This window comes from Ursus maritimus, unplaced genomic scaffold (genome assembly GCF_017311325.1).
Source record: "Ursus maritimus isolate PB19 unplaced genomic scaffold, ASM1731132v1 scaffold_4, whole genome shotgun sequence".
In the NCBI taxonomy this organism is placed as follows: domain Eukaryota; kingdom Metazoa; phylum Chordata; class Mammalia; order Carnivora; family Ursidae; genus Ursus; species Ursus maritimus.
The window spans coordinates 39578417-39605877 of NW_024426552.1; the positions used below are offsets into that span (position 1 = coordinate 39578417).

Here is a 27461-nt window from a genome sequence, read left to right on the forward strand (position 1 = left end):
TGCCCATTCTCATAAAGCGTACTTTATTTCAAAGGACAAATAAAAACTGCTGCACTTATTGAATTTAAAAAATCAAGCAGTGCCTTCCAAGTGATCTCGTAGTTGCATTTTCTCTTAGAAATGACAGGAGTGACAGGATCTAAGTTTTCTTTCTTTTAGGTTCAAAGTGAATTGAATAACACCATGTCAAATTTGACTAGATGGAAAGATCGACCCTTGCATTTGCCCAATCTTTGTTAATTTTTCTAACGGGGTTGTTTTAAGTTATTATAAGGAGAATTGAACTAACATTTAACATTTCCATGTTTGGTATAATGTATTGGTGACCATTTTTAGTATTTATCTGATGAAATAATCATATTTCAAAATTTGGGGTTTTTTAAAAATTAGCATTACTGAAACATCATTTTCTGAATTTTGGAGGTAGATAGACATTTACTTATGTCACATATCTCATTGAGAAGAAAGAAAAGAGCTCTAATTGACCCACTTGAAATTGGAACTCTTCCCCTGATTGCCCCAGTGAGGTACTTTTACAAAATGCTCTCCTTTACAAATACTTCTCCAAGGTGACATTAACCTTGCTATCACCATCATCATCACAACCACCTCTTCTTACATCAATACAGAATTTGACAGTTTAAAAAGCATTTTTATATCTGTGCTTTAATTTGATCTAACTCTTCAGAGGTAGATATTTATCCTTGTTAAGGTGGGTCTAAACTAAGGAAAATAGTGACCAACCAATAGATGACACTATGTGTCTTTACATACATTCATTCCTTTAAATGCACAAAGAGCTTATGACTTAGACAAAATTGGTGTCCCCATGTTACAGATAAGGAGACAAAGGCACAGACAGGTTAAGATGCTTGCTCAAAATCACATGGCTAACAGGTGACAGAAGCAGTTGAACCCCAGCTTCCATACTCTGTCCCACGGTTCTGTACTGTCTGTCCCACAATCTGTTGACACGTGATTTGTCATCTAGAAAAGGAGGTGATAACATCAAAATTTGAAACATGATCCATTACAGTAGATTGACTCATGATAATAGCAGAACTTTCTTTCAGAAAATTAGTTTATTATGGATGATTCTTACGGTTTGCTCAAACTTAATGTTTACACAATGTTAACTGGATCTCTCTGGCAATGTTCTAATAACCCAGTATCAGAAAAGGAACGCTTATTCTTTTTTAAAAAATACTTTATTTATTTATTTGAGAGAGAAAGAGAGCACGCACATGCACAAGGAAGGGGGGACAGAGGAAGAGGGAGAAGCAGACTCCTCACGGGGCGGGGGGCCCAACGTGGGACTCAATCCCAGGAACCCAAGGAAGACATTTAACCAACTGAGCCACCCAGGCACCCCAGAACCCTTACTCTTGCTTACAGATTCTAAGAATGATTTACTTTACATCATAACTTCTCCCCCTAAAACTCACACTCTATAATGACATACTCTCCCTTGAATTTCAAAAGTCAATGAATGTTCTCAAATTCTGCCCCTGATTCTCCCTGTAATCTGAAAGAACCCTCTAGCTACAGGTACCGCTCTCTTCTCTATACTCCCTGAAATGGAAGAAATGAGATCTGCCTTATTTAGCATTATAACCCTGTGTTTTTCAACGTGTCTGTCATACTGTTGCCAATTGATGAGTATTTATTTAAAAAATGTATAAATAACTGCTTTTGGACCTTAAGTGACTTTGACAAGTTACAGCATAAGTCATTGTTTTGGAAACAGTAACAAAACTGGATTCCTGAGAAAGGGTCAAGTCTAGGGGAGTTTAGAGCTTCCTGGAGAGAAGCGAGTCATTTGTAGTAATGCAGCTGGTAAATCAATAGGGTAACCTGCTGCTTTTGTGGGTTGAACCACTTTCTTGGACAAAATATAGAAAAAAAGAAGCATCTCATGTCTTGACAGCTTCTTTCTGGCTGATCATGGGGCATGGGACTTCTACAAAAACACAGTGAGAAGGTTGGACTAAGAACACTCTTCCACTCCATAGATAGCCTAATGGTTATGTAATTCATCCTTTTCAGAAAAACCTCTCATTTAATATAAAAAATAAAAAAAAAAACTTCTAAAGTGTTGTACAAATTATATCTAATAAGCCACATGATATTAGGATTTCCTCTATGAACAAGAAATGTTCTATGGGTGGCACTACTTTGTGTCAATTACCATGGCAAGCAGTGGGTCAGAGAAATGAATGTAAAGGGTCTCTGCCCTCAGGAAGCTCAAAATATGATGAAAGAGTAATGGGTAAATCTTCTCAATAACAATATATATGAAGTTAGTGCCCAAACTAGCTCCAGGAAGTTTTATATTAGTTGGACTAGACTATTTAAAAGTCAGCAACACTCCATATTCAGTAAATTCTGGATTAATCATGCATTTAAGAGAAGTTTTTTACAGAAGACATTAAATCTAAGAAAATATTTATAGTGATTCCATAGAAAATACGTGCTACCTTTTTTTGATACTAGTATTTTCTTCTTCCTTCCAGAAGCTCAGAGAACTTTACTAGTATGTCAGTCATGCAACATGCCAATACTCCAATAAAATGAATTGATAGCAGATGCTTCTGTTCTCATTTTCAGAGATTCTGAGTGTATTGCTGAATAGGTTCTCTGAGTAATAACAGAATGGCTAGAAACAGCTGAAATTTGATCCATTGCTCAACCCATAATATCTGTGTTGGTCTGTTGACTACCCTCAGGAAATGGTAGCTATGAAAACAAGGAGTTAAAACCCTAGTAGATATAGCTTTCGACTTTCCTCTTATTCCTTCATAGTCTATTATTCACAATGGGGTACTTGAAAATGTATGAGGCTACTCACAAGGTCCATTTTCCAGTAGGGTGTGGATGCCCGGAGGTTTCTTAGGGAGTCTCTGATTATCATCTTCTGAAATAAGTTGAAGGCCTACAGTGTACATCTTGCTGGTCAAAGGTGTAAATACTTTGAATGGGATTATTGAGAGGAAAGAGTTGTTCTCTACTGGTACCTTTTTATGGTATAATCTCTTACCTTTTCTTGTTCTGTTCTTCTAACAGGTGAATTTGGAGAAGTGTGCAGTGGTCGCTTAAAACTTCCTTCAAAAAAAGAGATTTCAGTGGCCATCAAAACCCTGAAAGTGGGCTACACAGAAAAGCAGAGGAGAGACTTCCTGGGAGAAGCAAGCATTATGGGACAATTTGACCACCCCAACATCATTCGACTGGAGGGAGTTGTTACTAAAAGTAAGTCAAGTCCAAAGACAGACTTTTGCCTGTGTTGAGCAGAGGTTATTTAAACCCAAACTCGACTGTTAAAGAATTTTGATTTTTTTTTTTTTCATAGCTGTCAGTCCTAACAGAAAGACTGGTTTGGGGTTAACATGTCTTCTTTTGACAAAAGAGCAAAGATATTTAAGTAGTATTATATTGAAAGTGCTATTCTAGATCTTTAAAAATTGGGAAAACATTAGGAGCTAAAAAAAATGGACTGTATTAAGACACGCTGATGAAAAGATAGTTAAGAAGTGAATTGTGGAGAAGTCTCTGTTACGTAGAGTAGCGAGGAAAAGCAATGACTCAGTTTTGACAGGAATTGCTGGGAACTCCCAGCTAGCTGCCTTTTCTTTTACTGTTCACCAGTTTCAGTTAAACTTCCAAATCTTTACCCCCCTGGCTTTAGGAAAATTATGGGAGTTCGGGGACTGCTTCTGAGCTGTAAAGATTGGGATCACATTAGACCCAAGGTCTTTTCCTGGTTCTCTGTGGATTTCAAATAATTCTAATCTAGAGTCCCAGATGGATTTTTGACTGGTCTGGGGAAACTCTGGCTCACAGCCCATGATAGAGATCTGAACTTATTTCCATGATAGTTTCTCCAGCCAGACTCAAAAGGAATCCCGTGAGGCAGATATGTGATTTTTGGCTCCAGTACCAATGAAAACCTCTTGAGAATGCTCTAGGATTTTTTTTTTTTTTCCTCAAGATTTTGGAGCACAGGATGAAGAATAAGCTAAATTGGCAGCAAACTACTTAGAGCGAAAGACAACATATGGCAGGAAATTTGGCATCCTTTAGGGGATAATTCATTGGCATCATATTTACGTATTCTATGGTTACCAACAGACATTACACATTATATTTTTTCACAATGATATTTTTCTTTAACATTACGTGGAGCACTTTCCAAATGGCACTAATACCTATTCTCATCTTAGTGTGACTAAAAAGGCACTTCCTTTCTCACAAGAGCGTGGTATAATTGAAATGTACTTTGATTTCCTTTGGAGTTTTCTTATATAATAAATGGGATTAAGAACTGAGTAATGTAGAACTAAACCATAAACTGTAAGCCCATATTAAGTATGATAAGAGGCATTTTTCCCTTTGTACTCCTAAAAATTAGGCCACACTAGTAGTACCTCTGAAATATTTTCTGAGGAAGGACATTTGAAACTATTTTTAAAATTAATAAAAAAAAAAAAAAAACACTGTTAGTAGTAGTAAGGATTGAGAAAATGTTCAAATCCTTTGTTCCTCCAGGGCAAGACCATACTACTTAATGCCTGTAGAATTATAGAATTATGTCTAACTGGAGTTTTAATAATCAATTAGCCATTTATTCTCCTTTATATCATCCTTGCCAAGTGGTTGTCCTTCAGATCTTGACCCCGCCCCCGGGGCTTGGGGAGGAAACTCATTTGTACTTTAGTCATTTTTCTTTTAACTCAATTTTCATAAGGTTTTTTTTTTTCATAAGGTTTTCTTTATGAGTTGACTATTGTGTGCCAGACATTGTACTATGGATGTCATTTCATTATTACCACTACCCTGTGAATTAGATATGATAATTCCATTTGCGTTTGAACAAACAATAACTATAAAGAGCAAGTAGCTTGTCTAACTAGAAAGTGCTGGAGATAGCATTGGAAACTTGGTCTGTTGGTTTCACCTCTTGTCCGCAACAATGGACAAAAATGAGTTTCTAATTTTCATTTTGTATTCTACTTATTCTTTTATATCTTGATTTTTTTAAATTTCCCTAATAATTTGATCAGAGCAAGGAATCCCTCAAGCTTCAAAAATTTTCTGGAAAGAATTAATTAACCCTTAATACCTAAAACAAAATGTGAATTCTCCTAAAGGGGAAGAATCATGTTATTTTTAAGCAGTGATGAAAATAGAAACTGAATCATACTAGGTTCTTAATTTACCAATGTTAAGGAATAAAAAAAAATTGATTGCTTGAATGGAAAAAAGAGCATATCTTTTACCAATAGATCTTTCTTTGGTGTTAGTTCATTAAACTGAATGTGTGCTTCAAGGAAGTGCAATTGTGTATCAGTCAGGGAGTGTATCAGTCAGGGAGTGATGGAGAACATCACTACATTTTAGCATGGGCAGAATTATCACCGAACTTCTCTAACACCTACACCTAATAAAAACTGAGATAAAAGTGACTATCAAAATATATATTAGATTTAAATTTGTTTATTGATAGGCTCTTATATTTTATCAAATGTAGATTGATTTTTTGGTTTCCAGTGTTAATGAATTATTGAAAATGACCTGTTATATTTTGCTTCTTGTTACCTATAAATTCATTCACTGAATGATGAGCAACATTAAACCATAATCATTATGGCAGGTTTTCTTTAAATATAAAAATGAAATAATAAAATATGAATTATGGACATCTGGCAAAGAAATCCATAAAACAATGCCCAAGACCAAACTGCAGAAAAAGAATGCATTACGGAAAAAAAGACTTTAAAAATCATAGGGATTATACATTAAGTGCCTTATTCAAGTCTGATTTTGTTAACATTCTAATGTGGATTACAACTGCCTTATTCTTAGGGTGAAAGTTCTAAATTTGATAAATCTCCCTGGTCAAATAATCATGTAAGAGGTTGCCAAATCTGACTATATGGATCCCCATCATCTCATATAGTGCAAACATAATAGAGTAGTGGACCCAGATTAGAGTTTGAACCCCTTTAGTAGTATATTTAAAAGCTCTAAGTCTGGTACCCTATAACATCTGAGAGGAAATAGAAATGCCTTAAAATGAAGTTAATATGTTGCATTTAACATATAAATAGGGCAATTTTGTCACCAAACTTTATTCATCCACTCCTATTATTTTCTGTTTCCTGAGAATATATGACTGCTAAAACAATCTAATTGCAAAGTTCAGAAACACACACACACCAAAAGTGATGCAGAACTTATAATTCAATAAACAAAACTGTGTTTAAAGAAGAAAACCAATTATATCAATATCTGGATTAAGAATTAGAAGGTCAGAGTTCAAGTTTTAACTCAACCCAACTGGAAGTGAGACCTTTGGCAAATCAAACCACTCACAGAGACTCAGTTTCTTTACTTGTAATTCAGAATAGCAGTTCTACTTCACTATTTCCAGATACTTTAAAGATCAAATAAGACTATACAGGAATACATTGTTAAGTGGAATAGACTATGAAAATCTGAATTACCACTTGCGGTAAGTTTGAGAATTTATCAGTTAATCTTGGCTGTATAGAAAAAACATTCATGTGGGGCGCCTGGGTGGCTCAGTCGTTAAGCGTCTGCCTTCGGCTCAGGGCGTGATCCCGGCGTTATGGGATCGAGCCCCACATCAGGCTCCTCCACTGAGATCCTGCTTCTTCCTCTTCCACTCCCCCTGCCTGTGTTCCCTCTCTCACTGGTTGTCTCTCTCTGTCAAATAAATAAATAAAATCTTTAAAAAAAAAGAAAAGAAAGAAAGAAAAAACATTCGTGAAAGCTATTCTTTTTTTTTTTTGCTCAATAATAATTCTTTTTAATATTGTTATTAATTTTATGCTTGAAACACTACATCTGTTATAAGGTATCATTTTCAAGTCATTTATAGAAAGCCCTTTATTCAATCATTATATTTCCATTTATTTGAATTGAACCATAAACAATTTTAATGATACATTTTGAGCTTGATGGTCTTAAACAAGAGAAGGTGAGAGAGTCTCTGATCTTCAAAGTAGCAGAAGGCTGGGGGCACAGGCTCTGCTCAGAACTGGTACTAACATGTGTTATCAATTGTAGTTGAAGTTCAAAAAGATGGAACTTGTTTTTGGCCAATGTTTGATATTTCTGCCATCACACCATTAGTCAAATGATGTTCATACTCCAAGAAGATCCCTATTGGCCACTTTTTACCTAGTGAGATAGAAGGAATTCTATTAGATAAGATTGATGTGGTTTTGTTGGTATTTGGGAAGGGATTATTTTCTGAAAATTAAAAAAAAAATAGTAATGTAGTGTAACTGTAACTTTGCATCATTAAGGAATACAGTGAACAGAACATTAGGACAATTTCTCATGATTAAAACATTTCTATACTGGTGTGAGCATCCACTTTACAGCAAAGGCTTAGTCATTTATTTACACCTTTCTATCTCCTGCACATATGATAAAAAATATTGCTGAAATAAGATGTCATTCTATGGTGAAATTGCCACATTCTTGCTATGTCCTGTTTACTTCTTTCTGAAAGTTTTCTTCTGCACTTGTCTCGAGGGTCCTAACTCCCTGTAATATTCAAAATAGACCATATATATGTTATATTTATTTTATTAATAATTTATAGAAATGGTTTGCTAGAATAAACCCTGGTGACGCAAGTTCTCATGCATTCATGACTAATTTGAGAAAAGAGTTGAGAACATCTGTATCCAAGTGTCTACAGCAATTAAATTAGGAAAATCTTTCAAATATATTGGAGAAAAAAATAAGACAGGGAATGCTATTTTTACACATTAAAGAATTTTCCTTATTTCTTCAACATTGTCCATTTATATTTTTTAGTTGAATTTGAATGACAAAAAATGTGTTGTTGTGTATTTTCCCCATTTAGGTAGGATGGGTTTACGATATTTTGGAAAGGTTAAATGCAACTTAACAATTGTTAGAGCATGACTTACAAGTGCCCAAAGACTAATTTTAAAGAGTGTCAGTTTAAATATACAATAACTCTCCTGAAAGAAAAACTATAATTATACACTTGCTTAATAACTGTCTGTGTAATTCTGACCATACACAACATCCCTAATTCATGAGGCTAAGGATACCTTGATACCAAATCATACAAGAATATTTTCAGAAGGGAGAATAACTGTAATGCATGAATAAAAATTCAATAACACTGGAATAATTATAAAGCCATAGCTAATAATTTTATCAAAAAAGATACTATATAATGCTCAAGTTTAGTTGATTCCAAGAATGCAAATTTGGTTTACTATTTAATCATTCTAGAAATTCACAACATTGATAGAAAAGAAAATGTCAATCTTGATAGATACAGAAAATAAACATTTTAATTTAAAAATTTTAGCACATCCTACATAGAAAATATTTGTCTGATAAATGTAAGTAAAAACCACAAAACAAAACAAAAAAAAACCTACAACAGCATATTCAATAGTAAAACATGAAAAGCATTTATCTTAAAGTAAAAATGAGAATCCTGCTATTATCAATTCATTATTATATATAAGGTCTTAATTTTTGCAATTAGACAAGAAAATAAATAAAAGGTAGAAAGCTTGAAAAGGAAGAAAAATGAAGCTGTCCTTGTAAAATCAAACTGAGCACATTCAGATTACTGTATTTATTGTTATTGCACTTATTATACAAATCAGCTTTGAATAGAAAAAGGGAGAGTAGAAATATCATTCCTGTCTTCCTTTTTAAGTATAATTCATATACAATGATATATTAGTTTTAAGTGGATGGTATGTTATTGATTACTAGCCTATCTGTACTTTTCATCTGTTCCTGTCTTAAAAAGTATTAAATTTTGTTTCAAATTAAGCACAAATACATTTAAAAAATGTAAGTCAGCTGAATGTAAAGCATTCAGTGTACTAAGATTGATGGAGTATGGTTAGTTAAGAAGACTTGGAGAATGTGTTTCTTAGCCTGATTTTGAAGAGAGAGATTATCTTTAGCCACCCTGAAATGATAGACTTATGATCAATTTTAACTGGCACTCTGCTAGTTTTAGAACTACATACAACATGGAGTTGGCACCTGCCCTCATTAATTCATAGACCAGTGGGTGTAATAGGGGTCATTTTTTAAAAAGATTTTATTTATTTGAGAGAGAGAGAGAGAGCTGGCAGAGGAGCAGAAGAGTAAGGAGAAGGACAAGCAGACTCCATACTGGGCATGGAGCCCTACATGGTTCTATCTCACAACTCTGAGATCATGACCTGAGCCAAAATCAGGAGTCCGATGCTGAACCAACTGAGTGCCTAATAGGGGTCATTCTTAAAATGAATAATGTCTTGATTAAAATGGAATTTGGAAAAGATTGTCCTATATTTTTATATGATTTAATGGCAAACCACAGAAAAATACTCTGATTTAGCTCATCAGAATATTCCTATTGGTCAGTTAGGTATAGTACATGAAAATCTAAAACCAAAACATTTTCTTCCCAAAGATGATTCTATTTTATTTTTCCTGGGAATAATGAAGCATATTTGTCAGTTTTTTTTTCAATTTTCCTCCTGCTGTGTATGCTTTTTTGCTTCCACCCTGATTCTGATTACATGATGTTAATAATGAGTGCTGGCTGCTAGGGTCAAAGATTTTGATCTTACAAACCACACGCATGTATTACAGCGTGTTTTAAATCCTTTGAAAATGAGACATAGAGTATGTGAGATACAATTACTGCTAATAGGAATTAATAGCATTTCTTTTGAAAATGAATTAAATTTCAATAATTTTTTAAAGATTTATTTATCTATTTGAGAGAAAGAGAGAGCACAGACACAAGCGGGGGGAGGGGCTGAAGGAGAGAGTGAGAATCTCAAGCAGGTTCCACGCTGAGTCTGGAGATCTACATGGGGCTCAATCCCAAGACCCTGAGATCATTACCTGAGCTGAAATTGGGTCAGTCAGTTAACCAACTGAGCCACCCAGGCGCCCCTCAATAGTTTTTTAAATCTTTTTAAAAGTAATCTCTATATCCAATGTGGGGTTCAAACTTACAACCCCAAGATCAAGAGTTGTATACTCTACTGACTAAGCCAGCCAGACACCCCAATAATTTTTAATATTTTAATCATGGGTAACTACTTTTTATATTTGAATGAAAATATTTCAATCTAAAGCCAACATTTATTTGTTTATTGCAAGAAAAATCTCTGTGTATGGCTATATATTTATTACATTTTCCTTTCCTTCTTTTTATAGAAAACGTGATTAGGAAGGCCATGGTGAAATACATAATGTTGAACCTGGAATTCTTATATATTCTGAATCACATTTCTGGTGTCATCAAATAGTGGTTCAATGATTAATACTATATCTGAACCACTGAGGATTGCTGGGGAAATGAACTGATTGTAACAGACTGATTCACTTCCCTTAACCCTTTTAGTTATGAAAGATCATAATTTTATTTATACTCATGAATCAACTTAGGAACAAAAGTAAAATTCCCCTGCATATTTTGTTTTGCTCATTTTTGATGGCGTTTCATTTCAGCCAGTCAACAACAATTTTATTGAGTTTTGTATGGATACTCAGATGTATTTTAGGATTTCTTAGGGCAGCGAATGATACAGGCTCTTGAAAAAGCTGAGAATGTTACTTCATCAAAATACATATGAGAGAGCATGCAACCTTGATAGAAACACATTGCATCCATGTGCAGATGAACAGATATTTTATAAATAATTTCCAGCTATATTTAATACATGTTGGAACTAGTTCTTACCACTATTGCAGAGAGTTTCTTTTCCTTTAACCCTGTTTATTATAATCAAAAGCACAAGGGAAACTAAGATAGAATAGAAACTTAGACACTAAAAAAATAAAACTTAGAAATCAAGGTTTTCCGAGGTAGAATATTTGTGATTCTGTTTATTCCTTGTCTGTACATTTGGGTTTGCTGAATCTTTGAACTTAATATAAAGCATATTTTCAGACTTGCCCATCTTAACTGATGTGTTTACAAATACCTAAATTTTAGAGCTAAATGCAGCCTGATCTGATTTCTGAATGGTCATGGGGCTTTGGCTTAATTGACTGGTTTGATTTTTCAGCTACTTTTATTTCCCTTGCCAAACATTCCACTAGACATGCTAACAAGAAACGAAATGGTCATAAGGCTGGAAGCCAGAAGGAAATGAGTGATAAGCAAAGGTCTGGGTAGTACGAAAACATGGTAACTGGCCACTGTAATTGAGAGTTGGCTGTATGAGGCAAAATATCTGTGACTACACTTAATGTATGCATTGGATTTTGCTAGCATGTTATTCTTCATAGAATGGTATTAAGGCAAGAACATGGAAAATTACAGTGATTTATAGAAAGCATGCATATGAAGGATTTCATTCATTCATTCATTCATTCATTCATTCATTCTTTTGTTCACTCATCCATTCTTTTAATTTCAGATCAGTCTCTGGGACCAGTTTTTAGGCTTTGGATTGATCAGTTCAGAAGAGATAGAGGTTTTCAAGAAAATGTTGAATTTTCCCTTTCTTCCCGAATATTGTTAAGTCAAAGCTTAATTAGAATTTTGAAGAACCAAGTTCTAGAGGCTTAAGCTTTTGGCTAAATGACTTTTCAGACATTACCCGATTAACTAGATATATATGATGTGTTACCCAAAATACATAGCTAAATTAGTACCTTAATGGAAAATAGATTGGTATATCAATTGATTGTTACATATATAAAAATTATCTGAAAATTATATATATATTTTTAATGATTTTTTTATTATATTATGTTAGTCACCATACAGTACATCCCTGGTTTCCGATGTAAGGCTCAATGATTCATTAGTTGTGTATAACACCCAGTGCACCATGCAATACGTGCCCTCCTTACTACCCATCACCGGTCTATCCCATTCCCCCACCCCCCTCCCCTCTGAAGTCCTCAGTTTGTTTCTCATAGAATTTAAATAATTTTTCTTACCTCTTAATAAATAAGATCTATAGATTGGGATACATCCAAATACTAAATATACCAAGTATAACCTTCGTACTACCAAGCCATATAATTCATAACTAGTGTGAAATAAGAGTTTTTACCTATGAAAGGAAAAAGCAAGCAAAGAAAGCTCTTTTCTTTTTTTTTCTTTTTTTTTTTTAGATTTTATTTATTTGTTTGAGAGAAAGAGAGTACAGAAGCTGGAGGGCAGGGGGCAAAGGGAGAGGGAGAAGCAGACTCCCTGTTCAGCAGGGAGATCTACATGGGGCTCGATCCCAGGACCCTGAGGTCATGACCTGAGCAGGAGGCAGATGCTTACCCCACTGAGCCACTCAGCCTCCCCAGAAAGATATTTTCTATCATCAGAATGGCAAACTAACCTTCATGATATAGAAGGAACATATGAGGAAAACTTAAATGTGCGCTACAATGAGGGGTGCATTGATGTTTGTTAAAAAGTCATTTGCTTGAGGTCTTTCAGTAGTGCTCAGTCAAGATTAGATTCAGGTCCTCCAGACATGCGATTTTCCTTCTTTTTGTAACATGATGGAATTATATTTAAAACAATATGGCAGCAAAAATAAAGGAAGAGAGTTAATAGTGTAGTAATAGTAGGTTTTGAAATCAGAGACAGCAGTGTTGGGGATCTGTTGGAGAACTAGCTACTTGTGTGACCTCAGCAGATTTCTTAAATCCACAATGCTTCTGGTTGAGGACACCATAAAATGAGAATAATATATATTATTAATGCTACATATTTCTAATTATGAAAAAAATTGCTAGTGTTTTCTGTATATAAAAAATATGCATTTTCCATATTTCTTTTTCTTTTTGAATTGTTCATTTTGCATTACTTATTTTCCAAGTTGTTATCATAATGTTTATAGAGTTATATTTTCACCTTTGCTCACATGACTTTAAACATAACAATTATCTAAAATGATACAGATTTCAGAGTTGTCATTTTAATTCAGAATAATCCATGGAATTGACATCCAACAATTGCCTGAATCACTATATATTTAAACATTTATTCTATTTGTGAATCTATATATCAGTATACTTAGCACTTTTGTATCTAATGCTTTTTCTTATTTTAAATGTTTCCCTCAGTATAGATTTCCGAAAGTAACAGCATAGTGGATTCAGGTTGCTGCTTTTGGTTTTATTATTTATTAGCTGTAGGACATTGAGTAAGTTAATTACCCTCTACATATCTCAGTTTTCTCATGTGTAAAATGGGAATGATAATGATTAATAAGTTATCATACATAGGTATCATATATATATAGGTATCATATATAGGTATCATATATATCATATATATGAGATCATATATCATATAAACCAGCATCTTGCACATAATAAGTGCTATATAAATGAAGTTAAATGCTCGTTAAAAGATTTAATGGTATTTAAGATCACATATTTCTAAAATGGTTATTATAAGTTACTGCCAACAGCTATTTTAATTTTATTTTCCTTTTAAACATGGATTTTATATTTTTAATGTTAGTTGAATACAGATTTTTAAGGCTTATAATTATTTGTCTTAATTGTTTTATGCAATTCACATATAGGATCCATGAAGATGGGGACTTTGATTTTCTTGCTCTAACCAGCATAAAAGGGAACACCTATTACATAGCTCTATAAATACCCATAGAAAGTATAAATGATTGTGGAAATCCTGGCTCTATCTTGGCCTGGAAGGCAGAAATGTTTGATTTTGTCGATCAGCTAAGATGAAATTAAAGGGAAGAAAGGGGGCATATTTTATGTTCACAGAAAGCCATGCCAAATAAGCTAATTTAGATACCGTAGGTTATAGGCCCTGGTTCTGAAAACCAATCTTCTTCAACTTTTTTTGGCTTTATATTTCACTGAATTTTTTTTTTTTGCAATTTTGCAAAATTGGGAAAATAGGGAAATCTTTTACATTTTTTAATTCATCAGGTGTATCAAAGTATATTGTATATATTCATCATGTGATATTATGTTGAACTTTGTTGATAATTAGGTTTAATTTCTTATTTACCCTATATCCAGGTAAACCAGTTATGATTGTCACAGAATACATGGAGAATGGTTCCTTGGACAGTTTCTTACGTGTAAGTAGAAGATTTATATATATATTCATATATCTCTTATCCCTCTGTATATCTATATACATATATGCATAAAAATGGAATGAATTGCTGAAAATGTTAGAGGCAACCTCTAATATTTTGCCAGCAGTTAGATAACAAAGTTTAAAGTAAAACTGAAATCTGGGGGGACTAAATAGTAAGAGGAAGACTAAAATTGCATCTTAATCTTGCAGCATCCAAAATAAATGGTTTGTATTTTTAAAACAAATTTGTGCAATCTTCTTCAGCCTTTTTGTACTGCCAAGATTCACATTGGTTAGAATAAAAATTAAAAAAAGACTCTTAAAGTAAGACATAAATAACATTGGTGTAAGACGAATATTTTCTTTTCTTCATTTAAAGTAACCTCAGACTGCTGTTAGATAGAAGATTATCTCTCACAAAGAAATGCTGTCTCAGAAAATAAGCAAGTGTTATAATTCCAAAGTATTTTCTATTCATAGATATCATTTTGGTGATATATATGCATCCATACATATTTTTAATTATGTAAACTTAGTAATTTTTTAAAAATTATTTCAGCAAATATTTTTTCAAAGAAATGCAGAAGTTTTATGGAGAACAAGACATTGCCAATCACCAGCCACTGCAAAGGATAAAAAAGACATATATTCTGTGTTCAATATGCTTTCAGCACTATAAAATAAAGATAGATGATAGATAGATGATAGATAGATAGATAGATAGATAGATAGATAGATAGATAGCATGGGATAATTCATTATCATGGAGGAAAATTTTAAATATTCTATAAATGAGAAATTATTTAATATTCATGAGGCAAATACAAATTTTATCAGCAATTATTTTCCCAAGCATTTTAAACACAAGTATTTTTCAAATCAGGTAATTAAAATCATTATAATAAATACTCTTTTAAATTGTTATGGTGCAGATATAACTAGACATAAAATTTTATATCTATCTATACATGCATTTATGCACATATGTACATATGTATGTATGTGTGTATTTATTTACCTGTTTATCATATAAATCATTTATTTTTATTTAAATCCAAGTAAATGGAAGCTTTTCTAAATACAGAACTCTGGCTTTGTGTTTTATTGTTTTCCATTTTATGACCTGTAACTCAAGATTGAGCAGAAAAACAAATATTCAGTAAATATTTTTTACTAATTCTGAACTATTTATTTATGATGATATTTAAACATTTAACATCCACCTTCATTGAAGCAATTAATAAAACATCTGGAAAACCAGAAGGAAGAAGGGACATTTAATCAAAAAGATATGTAAAACTAAAATAGCCACAGGATTCATTTCATTTTGTTCTTGAACTGAAAATTTCTGAGGGGTTTGTATGTCACAAAAAGACCAGGAAAGGTCTGGTTTTGAACCTGAAGTCAAAGAATATTAGCGTACTTCTTGTAATCAGTATTTAGTAATGCAGCTACTGTGCTATTTCGTTTTAGCCTTGTATCTATTTATTCATGTATCTTGTTAGGCTGCAGTGCTTAGAACTAAAATGTATATAGTCAGTCTTTTTACAGTTCAGTATGTGAAATTTTAGCCAAGATATATCTTTAAAAGAAAGCAACACATCTTAATTGTGTATTTGAAATACTTCTCAGAAACACGATGCCCAGTTTACGGTCATCCAGCTAGTGGGGATGCTTCGAGGGATAGCATCTGGCATGAAGTACCTCTCAGATATGGGTTATGTTCACCGGGACCTTGCTGCTCGTAACATTTTGATCAACAGTAATTTGGTGTGTAAGGTTTCTGATTTTGGACTTTCACGTGTTCTAGAGGATGATCCAGAAGCTGCTTATACAACAAGAGTGAGTCACTTTTTCTTTTTTTTTTTTCCATTTTTATCTTTGTTTTCCACCCTGTGTTATGTTGACTTGCAAATAAATAGAAATCACGTCTCTCAGTGCTTTGTCAATTGTATCTTCTCCTAAAGGAAATGTATCCTTTAATATTTAACTACTGTTACTTCTTCTGGGAAAATAGATGGTCACTGTTTATAAGGTGGGTGATGATGGTAATTCTGAAGTGTCATACATCGGTTTAATGTTTCCGCCACAAAGCAGCATGGTTCTCGCATGTCTGAAGTCTTGGGATTTTTATATTTACCCATTTTTACATCGTGGTTGAACCACCTTTAGTAAACAGATTGGATAAATTCCCAGTACCTCCATCCAACTAGACATAATTTTAAAGCATTTTAAAATTCATGTTTACCTAAGCAACACATGCTCACGTTATAAAAATTTCAAAACAAAGCAATAAAAAGGAGAAAAGTCATCCATAATCATGCCACCCACAGAGAACATTTGTAACTTTGTCAGTCGATTCTTCAAGATTGTTTCTGCATACCTATTATACACACCTATGCATCAATACATAATTAGAATAGGATTATTCATAATATCACTGTATAACCTGTTTTTCTCTTAGCAATATACCTGTTGAATATATTTCATTGTTATTAAATAATCTTCAAGTTTTCATTTTTAGCAGTTTTATCTATTCTGTTATCTGGTTGTACCATTTTTTAAAATCAATCTCTAATTGTTGGACAAATTATTATTATATCTAGCTTTTCTTTCTTTTTGATCAGGAAAGGTCTGGTTTTGAACCTGAATTTTAGATAGAAATAGAATAGAATAGAAATAATATTCTATTATTTTTATTTTTTTTTTCATTATGATAAGTGTACTCTTTAATCCCCATCTCACCCAGGTACCCTCTTGTAACCATCAGTTTGTTCTCTATAGTTAAGAGTCTGTTTCTTGATTTGTCTCTTTCTCTCTCTTTTTTTTTCTTTGCTTGTTTGTTTTGTTTCTTAAATTCCACATATGAGTGAGATCATATGGTATTTGTTTTTCTCTGACTGACTTATTTCACTTAACATTGTGCTTTCTAATTCTACCCCTGTTGCTGCAAATGGCAAGATTTCATTCATTTCATGGCTGAAAAATATTCTTCTGTGTGTGTGTGTGTGTGTGTGTGTGTGTGTGTGTGTGTGTGGTGTACCACTTCTTCCTTATCCATTCATCTATCAGTGGACATTTGGGTTGCTTCCACAGTTTGACTATTGTAAATAATGTTACAATAAACATAGGGCTGCATGTATCACTTTGAATTAGTGTTTTGTGTTTTGGGGGTATATACCCAGTAGTATGATTACTGGATCATAGGGTAGTTCTATTTTTAATTTTTTGAGGAACCTCCATACTGTTTTCCACAGTGGCTGCACCAGTTTGCATTCCCACCAACAGTGAACAAGGGTTCCTTCTTCTCCACATCCTTGCCAACACTTCTTGTTTCTTGTGTTGTTTCTTTTAGCCTTTCTGACAGGTGTGAGGTGGTATCTCATTGTAGTTTTGATTTGCATTTCGCTAATGATTAGTGATGTCGAGCATCTTTTCATGTGTCTGTTGGCCATCTGTATGTCTTCTTTGAAGAAATGTCTGTTCATGTCTTCTGCCCATTTTTAATTGGATTATTTTTTTTTGTCTTAAGTTGCATTAGTTCTTTAAATATTTTGAACACTATTCCCTTATGGGATATGTCATTTGCAAATATCTTCTATTCAATAGGTTGCCTTTTAGTTTTGTTCATTGTTTTCTTCGTTGTGCAGAAACTTTTTGTTTTGATGTAATCCCAACAGTTCATTTTTGCTTTTCTTTCTCATCTCAGGAGACATATCTAGAAAAATGTTGCTAACGCTGATGACAGAGAGATTACTGCCTATGCTCCCTTCAAGGATTTTTATGATTCCAGGTCTTACATTTAGATCTTTAAACCATTTTGAGTTTATTTTTGTGTATGATGAAAGAATGTTTTTTGGTTTCATTCTTTTGTATATGGCTGTCCAGTTTTCCCAACACCATTTGTAGAAGAGACTATCAGTTTCCTATTTATATTCATTTCTCCTTTGTCAAAATATGATTGCAGGTTTATTTTTGGGTTTTCTGTTCTGTTCCATTGATCTATATGTCTATTTTTATACCAGTACCATTACCATTTAATTACCACTGCTTTGTAATATAACTCGACATCTGGCATTGTGATACCTCCATTTTTTTTTTTCAAGATTGTCTGGACTTTTTGGGGTCTTTTGTGGTTCCATACAAATTTTAGGATTGTTGGTTCTAGTTCTGTGAAAAACGCTGTTGGTACTTTGATAGGGATTGCATTAAATGTGTAGATTGCTTTGGGTAGTGTGGACATTTTAACAATATTTGTTCTTTCAATCCATGAGCATTGAATGTCTTTCATTTCTTTACATTGTCTTGAATTTCTTTCATCAGTGCTTTATAGTTTTCAGAGCACAGGTCTTCCACCTCTCTGGTTAAGTTTATTCCTAGATATTTTATTGGTTTAGGTGCAATTGTATATTGTATTGTTTTCTTAATTTCTCTTTCTGCTGTTTCATTACTGGTATATAGAAATGCAACAGATTTCTGTACATTCATTTTGCATCCTGTGACCTTACTGAATTCATTTATCAGTTCTAGTAGATTTTTGGTGAAGTCTTTCGGGTTATCTATATATAGTCCCATGCCATCTGCAAATAGTGAGTTTACTTCTTCTTTATTTGGATGCCTTTTATCTCTTTATGTTGTCTAATTGCTTCTGGTACTATGTTCAATTAAAGTGGTGAAAGTAGACATGCTTGTCTAGTAGTATCTGACCTTAGGAGAAAAGCTCTCAGTTCTTCACCACTAAGTATGCTGTTGGCTGTGGGTTTTTCATATTATACCTTTGTTATGTTGATGGATGTTCTCTCTAAATCTATTTTGCAGAGGGTTTTTATCATGAATGGATGTTGTACTTCATCAAATGCTAGCTTTTCAATATTTTATACAAATGAATAATGATCCATCTGCATTCATAACTGTATGAGTCTGATAATTTCCTTATGATATAACCCTAAAAGTGGATTTTCTGAGTCAAAAGTGGATTTTCTGTGCCTATTTTAAAAGCACACTTACCTACATACTGATAAAAATAGATGCTATCATTTTTGTATTTATTAGTTTTGAGAAATTGTATCTAATTGTTTTAATTTGTATTAATTTGATTCAAAATGCATTTGATTATTTCTTCATATATTTATTGGCAGATTTCTTTGAAAGGACATTTCTTTATAGAATTCTTTTTTCATGGCAGACAATTTTAGAAAGTAAACATATAATGATCATTATTAATGATACTACCAAAGGTAACCAATTGTAATTACCAATTATGTATATAGTTACAAAATGGGATCATATTATATGTATTGATACATAAACTTATATCCACTTATCAATCCATTTATTTTCTTCTTATGCAAACTCAATGTAGTTTTGTAATCTATTTTATCTTAAAATATAAAATGTAGCATTTTCTAAATGATAAATTTTAACAATATCATTAAACAATGTATTGTACTCCACTTTATTCATATACATTACTTATTTATCCAATGCACTATTAATTAGGCAAATTCCAAAGTTTTGATATTCCTAACATTACTTTGATACAATCCTGATAAATGGTTAAGATCTGGCCATGATTATTTCCTCAGGATAAATTTCTAGAATTAAAATTGTTGAGTCAAAATGTGTGCAGATATGTGCATGATTTTTGTACATGAATTACCCAATTGTTTTGTATATAGTTTGTTACAGAATTTCACCTCTAGTGGCAATGTATAAAGGAGGCTGTTCCCCCATACACCAGCCAAGAGAATGGGCAGTTTTTAAATGTCAACTTCTGTTGTTTTCTTCATGTTTCTAAAAGGTTATTACTGGAGCACCTGGGTGGCTCAGTCGATTAAGTGTCTGCCTCAGCTTAGGTCACGATCCCAGGGTCCTGCTATTGGAGCCCCGCATCAGGCTCCCTGCTCAGTGGGGAGCGTTCTCCCTCTCCCGCTGCTGCTCCCCCTGCTTGTGCTTGATCTCTCTCCCTCTCTCTCTCCTCTATGTCAAATAAATACAATCTTTCAAAAAAATAAATAAAAGGTTACTATTAATATAAAAAAACCCTCATACTGTCCTAAAATCATCAACTTCAACAATTCTATTATCAACGACCAAATGTGCCATGTGGCATCTATCTCACATTCTGAGAAAGAGCCCAATTTGCCAGACTGAGTTTCATCTACAAATAAAGCCACAGGGATAGAACCAGAAATTCAGAAGCACAGTGTCCCAGAGATATTCCTAGATGACTTGAGATGAAAGTTGGAACTCTCCTGACGCTTTATATGTTACATCTAGTTTGCGTTTCCCATTTCCAGCTAGACTCTGTAGTGCATTCACTGTTCATACAGTTAAGTATTTTCTTAAAATATGTCCTGTGTTAAAATGTTGCTGTTCTTGGGAATACAGTTCACTAAGTTAAGAGCCAGAGAAATAAAATAAAATTTTATATCTAGTTGAATTAAATTTATAACAGTGACTATGACTATAAAGCTCTGAAAACTTGAAGAAATTGCAAAACCTGGGTAAATACGTGGATAGTGCTTTTTAGTGTCCCTTTTGTTCCTTCTCTGATCTCCAGGAAAATTAGCCAACATTCTGCAGCAAAGCATTATTTGTCTGACTATAAATTATCATCCCATGAGACAACATATGCAACAGATGATAACGTATTTATAGTATTGAGGAATGTTTTTATTCTGCTCATTGCTACTCCGCATTCTAAAGATATCCTTCATAACCTTCTGCTACTATATGAGCTTTTAACACGCTGCACGGAAAGTATCGTTCTTGGCAGGCGTTGTCCTTGTTGTTACATCACTAAATATATGTAAGAAATACTTCCAGTTTTAATAAAAAGTACTTGATTAAAAGGACTTTATTTGAATATTAGATTTCTGGTAATTTAGTCAGGTTCTGTGCCATATCCCATTTTTAAACTAAAGCATTTTTTTTTCAATATTAGTCTTGATTTCTAGGATACTCTAAGGAATGATTTTTCTTGTAGGGACTTGGAAGATTCATCCAAATCTGGATCATCTGCTCTCTGGAGAATATATTGGGTTAACTTTCATAGGTTCATTTATAATGATTGTTACTTTGTAAGGACCAAGGGGTACCGAAGACCATTTCTTGACCCTGGTAGAAAAAAAAAAAAGTTGTTGCTCTGTCAAAATTCCTCATTATCATTTGTGAAATAAAAGTGCAACAGGCCCTCTGCATTTTTCATTCTCAGAAGATTCTTTTTTTTTTTTTTAAAGATTTTTTATTTATTTATTCAACAGAGATAGAGACAGCCAGCGAGAGAGGGAACACAAGCAGGGGGAGTGGGAGAGGAAGAAGCAGGCTCATAGAGGAGGAGCCTGACGTGGGGCTCGAACCCGGAACGCCAGGATCACGCCCTGAGCCGAAGGCAGACGCTTTAACCGCTGTGCCACCCAGGCGCCCCTAATTCTCAGAAGATTCTTAAAAACTGCATCAGCCAATTGGCTTATTAACTGCCAATAAATAGCTGTTTAGAATTATTCAATGTTCAGCCTTGTATTTTCTCAAAACTTCTCAAAATATCTGTGGGGGTCCTAACTTCCTTCTGAGAAGCTGTAATTTGCATCCACATTTCTAGAATAATTTAGTAATCTTTAATTTAATCTCCTGTAATAATCCTTGTTTGGTACAACAATTTTATAATTTACCCTAAACTATGAGGTACGGTTTAAAGTAACAGGACTGCTATTTTTTTTTAAACAAACACACTGAAACAATTAAGTGAGTGTTGCCATTCTAATTCTCAGGAATTAGTACTTATTATAGGAACACTGCTATTGTACAAAATGTTTTGGGGAATCCTTTTTTGAAATTATTTTGAAAATTGGATTGTGAAGGATATCATCATTCAAAATTATTTAAGCATATAGTATTTTGGGAAGTATTCTGAGGTAGAAATCTCTGGTCTCAATAAGCTTATAGTTAATAAATAAGAAAAGTAGTACATTGTTATATAATAAAGTCCAGGGTTTTTTTTTTTTTAACCAAAGCCAGTATTTTTCAGCTGACACCCACTTTCTTTATTTGATTAAGCATCCTATAAATTATGGGTACTTCAGAAAAACATGTTCACCATTTAAAAGAGTGTGCCACAGCATTCTTGTTGGATAACACATTCTGGTGAATCTGCTTTAAAAAGCCAGTCACAGTCTGCCATGACAGACTATGGACTCTGGGAAACAAACTGAGGGCTTCAGAGGGGAGGGGAGTGGGGGAATGGGATAGGCTGGTGATGGGTAGTAAGGAGGGCACGTATTGCGCAGTGCACTGGGTGTTATACGCAAGTAATGAATCATGGAACTTTACGTCAAAAACTAGGGATGTACTATATGGTGACTAACAATATAATAAAAAATATTATAAAATAAAATAAAATAACAAATAAAAAGCTAGTCATAGGGGCGCCTGGGTGGCACAGCGGTTAAGCGTCTGCCTTCGGCTCAGGGCGTGATCCCAGCGTTCTGGGATCCAGCCCTGCATGGAACTCTGGGCCCCGCTGGGAGGCTGCTTCTTCCTCTCCCACTCCCCCTGCTTGTGTTCCCTCTCTCGCTGGCTGTCTCTCTGTCAAATAAATAAATAAAATCTTTAAAAAAAAAAAGAAAAAAAAAGTCAATCACATTACTTTAGTCACATTTAACACATATCACCTAGAGTCACTTGGATTCAGAAATTAGCCTTCAGTGCCTCAACGCACTAAGCCGGTTCCCCGACTGCTCCTCGGAAAGTTCCTGCCTTTGGGTAGAGGGTAATTGCACTAAGGAATCATGAGAGGTGCTTGGTTCAATGCCACTGAATGAATATAGGATGTCTGCTGATCTCATGTTAAAAACATCTTTGTGATCGGCAGGCAAGGTAGAAGAGTGGAAGAGAATTTATATCAACTGATTCTGTATGTTTTTTTTTTTAACTGGAGGGAATGCCAGAAGAGTTGAGGAAACTCTGAACCTTGAAACTTGAAACAACTTATACATTTTCCCATGTTGCTTTAATACCGTCTCAAGTGTATCACAGGTTTTCCTGCCTTATGTCCCAACAGGATTTCTTGAAACAAGAGGGTCAACTCAGATCATAATATACACTTTTGTATGTTTTCCCTTTTTTATAAGAGTATTGAGTCGGAAATCAGAATTTTTTCAGTACTCACTTATAGTTATTTCTTCTCTTTTCTTACTACTGAGTTACTGAGTTATGTGGAAATTCCCAACATTGACACTTTCCATTATACGATGTGATTATGCATCCTGTAACCTTTGTAAAATTCCACTATACACATGAGATTTGAGAGTAAGAAAGGTGTAGTTATTTTAGTGTTATGAAAATCATTCAGTCTTGTGGACCCTCTGAAATGTTCTTGGGGGACACCCAGAAATGCACGGATGACACTTTGAGAACCACTGTTATAGGTACTATGTCAGGAAAACGTACCTTAAAAACTAAATGAATATTTTAGTTTTTATCAAGTGATATAAAGTCTTGACTTATAGTATTATATGATACAGCATGTTTTAAAGAAAGGCCTGGAATGCATAACAGCAGCTGCACACAAAAGGCTGCAAATCATCTTGAAAGGCTTTGGATTTTATTTGGGATGGAGCAGTTAGCTCTGCAAACTTAAACCATCAGAAACTTTTTGTTGTTGAGAAAAAACAAAAAATGAATTGCCTCTCTTTGGTTTCCCATCATATGAATTCAGAGCAGTTATGGCATGTTGCCTATTTTTTTCTTTACACTGAATTACCAATTTATTTCATTTTAAGAGAACCATAGAATTATTGGTAAAAACTATTTACCACCAAATTATTTTTTAGTCTTTTTCCTTACAAATTTCATTTTAAATGGTTAGCATTTTTATGTGCATGATGCATCTGTGCATATGAACATTCTTATATTCCTATGTTCAAATAGATGGGATCCAAAATTTCACCATAATGGTGCTCCATTTACCATTTAACAGGATCAAGTTAGAGAAAATATGGGATTTATCTAATTTATATGCTGTATTATATGAAGGCAATCCAAGTCTCAAGTCCCCAGATTTTAGGGATATAATTACCACATAAACTGATTTGGGAAATTTGAGAGAGCCAGATGATTTGTTTTTGGTTATATTCTTCATTTTTAAATTTTTTTCCTTTTTATTTCTGTCCTAAAGATGCATACTGATCGTTAGCAATTCGATTTTTTTAAAGATTTTATTTCTTTATTAGAGAGAGAGAGCAGGAGAGGGAGAGTGGCAGGCAGAGGGAGAAGCAGGCTCCCCACTGAGCAGCCCCTCCCCCCCCTCAGGACTCAATGTGGGACTGGATCCCAGAACCCTGGGATCATGATCTGAACTGAGGGCAGATGCTTAACCAGCTGAGCCACCCAGGCTCCCCTGCAGTTAAATTGTTATATTGGATAAGAAGTTTCTGTAAAGTTTCCTTTACAGCCCATCAACATCTATTTAATTTTAGAAGATAAAAGCAAATAAAAAGTTATCACAGGCATTGTGTGTTAAGTGAAGGAGAAAGAAATTTTATTTTACATAATAATTTATTTGATTTTTTTCCTCTATAATTCCGCCAACTTGATGCCAGAAATCTTCTACTACAGTTATTTTACCTAATTTCATTTGCAAGATAAGAAAGAAAAAAAAAAGTGGCTAAAGCAAGTGGTTAAAAGCTAAGTAGTTAAATGCTGCTGTTCAGGAGAACTCCGCTCTAAGGACATAAATAATAGAAAACATGAGCCTTTATTCGGTAGTCAAGGACTAAAAACTACGAATACCAAGAACCAGTGTGATATAAAAAGAAAATTACATTATTTTGATAAGTAATATATATCATATGTCCTTTACACATGAGTGAAAAAAAAAGTAACACATAAATATCTAATCAGTGGCCTTCATATATCTTAACCTTTGATATATGAACCAAAATAAATAATATCAGTCATGAGTTTATTCCCTACTCTCTTAGGATGAGTATGGATATGTCTTAGGTAGCTTCACAAAGTAAAGCCATATATTCAAAAATCAGAACATGCTAGAAGATGTCGTAATCTCAGTCGTCAATGTTGCATCAATATTTAATGAGAGATTTAATTGGGTGACTTTCTAGTCACCCAATTCAGAGAGATAGATACCATAAACATTTTAACACATGAAAATAATCTATCCAGAATTATTTGGGGGAAAAAATCACAGCTATAATTTCGGAGTGGAAGATAGTAGTATGGAGGTTGTCTGTAAAATATTACATAGTCTTTGGCAGAAACAATTTTCTCCAAAGTGCCTCATTCATTCAGTCAATATTTGAGTGCCTATGATATACCAGGCACTGTTCTAGGGCCAAAGGACTCAGCAGTAAATAAAACAAAGCCCTGACCTTATGAGTTTACATTCTGGTGTGGGAATTCAGGTAATAAACAAGCAAGTGTATAGCAATTCAGAGAAGTAAGATGAAGAATGTGGGTAGTGGGGGAGGATGTTATTTCAGTGAGGAAGATTAAGAGCGTTTCCCTGCTAAAATGACGTTAGAGCAGCGAATTGGTGAAAGTGGAGGAACAAATAATATAAATATCAAAGTTAATTAACCAGATTTATTTTGCTTTAACTATCTTTTCAATTTAATAAATTAATTTTAATCATTGTTCTAATTCCAACAGGCTCACTTTGCAAGAAGACAAATTAAGTAGTCAGATTAATGATTTAACTCAGACTAAACATCAGGCTCATAGTGACTGGTCTAGTCTGTGATGTTGGTGAGCCAGGAAGCTTAGGAAAAATCACTTTCTGATATTCTTTCCAGTTCACTGTGAATATCCCACGTTTTCAAATATGTGATGACACATTGCCTGAAGCTTTTCCCAGTGCCCCGAAGCCTTTGACCAGGCCCAGATTCCTTTGGCATTGGGAAGTACCGCAGTTTTGACGTCCTAAGTCATGTCTGGAATCATTAATAATTTGACTCATTTTTGTTGTATAACCCCTTTTCAATGGTAATTCTGTATGTCATGGTTCAAATACACTTTCCTTTTTCATTTGCTGGCCACTGCTCTGGAATTGCCCCATAGTTCAAGTGGTATTTACTAAACATAAACCTATAAGGGAACCGTTGTCGTGATTCCAGTCAGAATTGTTTTTTGGGGTATTTATGAGATTCTCAACCTATCACTTCATCTTTCCTTATTTTTCTATCGTCAATATTAAACAAATCAAGCTTACTCAAGTTTTGCACTTTTTTGGTCACTTACTAGAATGAACCTAATATTTCTATTTCTACTGCAATTACATACTGAATAAATCTTTTTGATTTATTTACTTATAACATTGCTTCTTTGGAAAACTGTGTTCAGAGTGCTAAAAATACACACTTTCAAATGAATTTCTTCAATCTTTTAAAAAAATTAGGGTTGAGTATGTATAAAACACAAAAGTTTACCATTTAAAACTGCACTGCACTCTGAAATATCCTCAGTCTTATCCATTAATGTTTGCATTGTTTTTGTTGAAGATAAACATTATACATCAGATGACCTAATTTGAAACTAACAGAAAGGAACAGAAAAGTTATTTATTTGTATTGCATTACCTGGATAGCGATAGAGTGACTCAGAATGCAAGGTGAAGATTTTTCTGTATTTTAAGAAATTCTTAAGCATTTCACACAATGTTGAAACGTTTCAAAAGTTCAAGGGATAGGCTTTTGCTACCTAAGAGATCATCTGTCTCTGATCTCTTGTGGCAATCAACATCTGCTGGAACAATTCTCTCAATGGCTTTTAGATTTGAACTACTGGGGATTAGAACAGATGCTTCCCCTGGGAGTCTTCCTGGCTTGCCCTTCACCTTGTTGTCTACTGTTGTCTACAGTGAATGAAGTTTAGTCCCTGACAATAGATAGATGCTAAATCCTCGAGTCAAATGATTTATCTCTATGGTTCCACTTTTAACCTGAGAAGCCAATATTTGCCTCCAGGTTAAACACTCAATTACTTAGGGTTTGCTAAGATAAACTCTCCAAAGTCCTTTGTCACTCTAAGTATGACGTGACAGAGCTCACGGGCAGGCAATGTGAACTGTGGATCAGCGAAGCATTTACGAAATCAGCAGGGAGAGATTTGTGTATATAATTAGAGAAAAATTGGGGCAGATATGAGATATTATGCCTTAATGTCCAGAGAGTTTAGCAATTATACTCCTTTTCTTTAGAAATCAAGACTTGAAGCCCCCTAACCCAGAGTGAAAGAGCTGACTTTAGCTGAGTGCCTGAAAAATACAGGCTTTAAGCCAAAAGTCTCATTTGAACTGTCTAAATTCATTAAGCTTAGAGAACTGAAT

General features: G+C 33.9%; 1 protein-coding gene across 1 annotated transcript in view; it reads left to right on the forward strand.

Moving 5' to 3' along the window:
* The window catches only part of EPHA3 (EPH receptor A3), a 351034-nt gene that overhangs the window by 290710 nt on the left and 32863 nt on the right, over positions 1 to 27461 (forward strand). The window contains exons 11-13 of the mRNA XM_008704448.2: positions 3064 to 3249; positions 14053 to 14114; positions 15749 to 15958. Coding sequence (XP_008702670.1) covers positions 3064 to 3249; positions 14053 to 14114; positions 15749 to 15958 — 458 coding nt within the window. The remainder of the gene's footprint in view (positions 1 to 3063; positions 3250 to 14052; positions 14115 to 15748; positions 15959 to 27461) is intronic.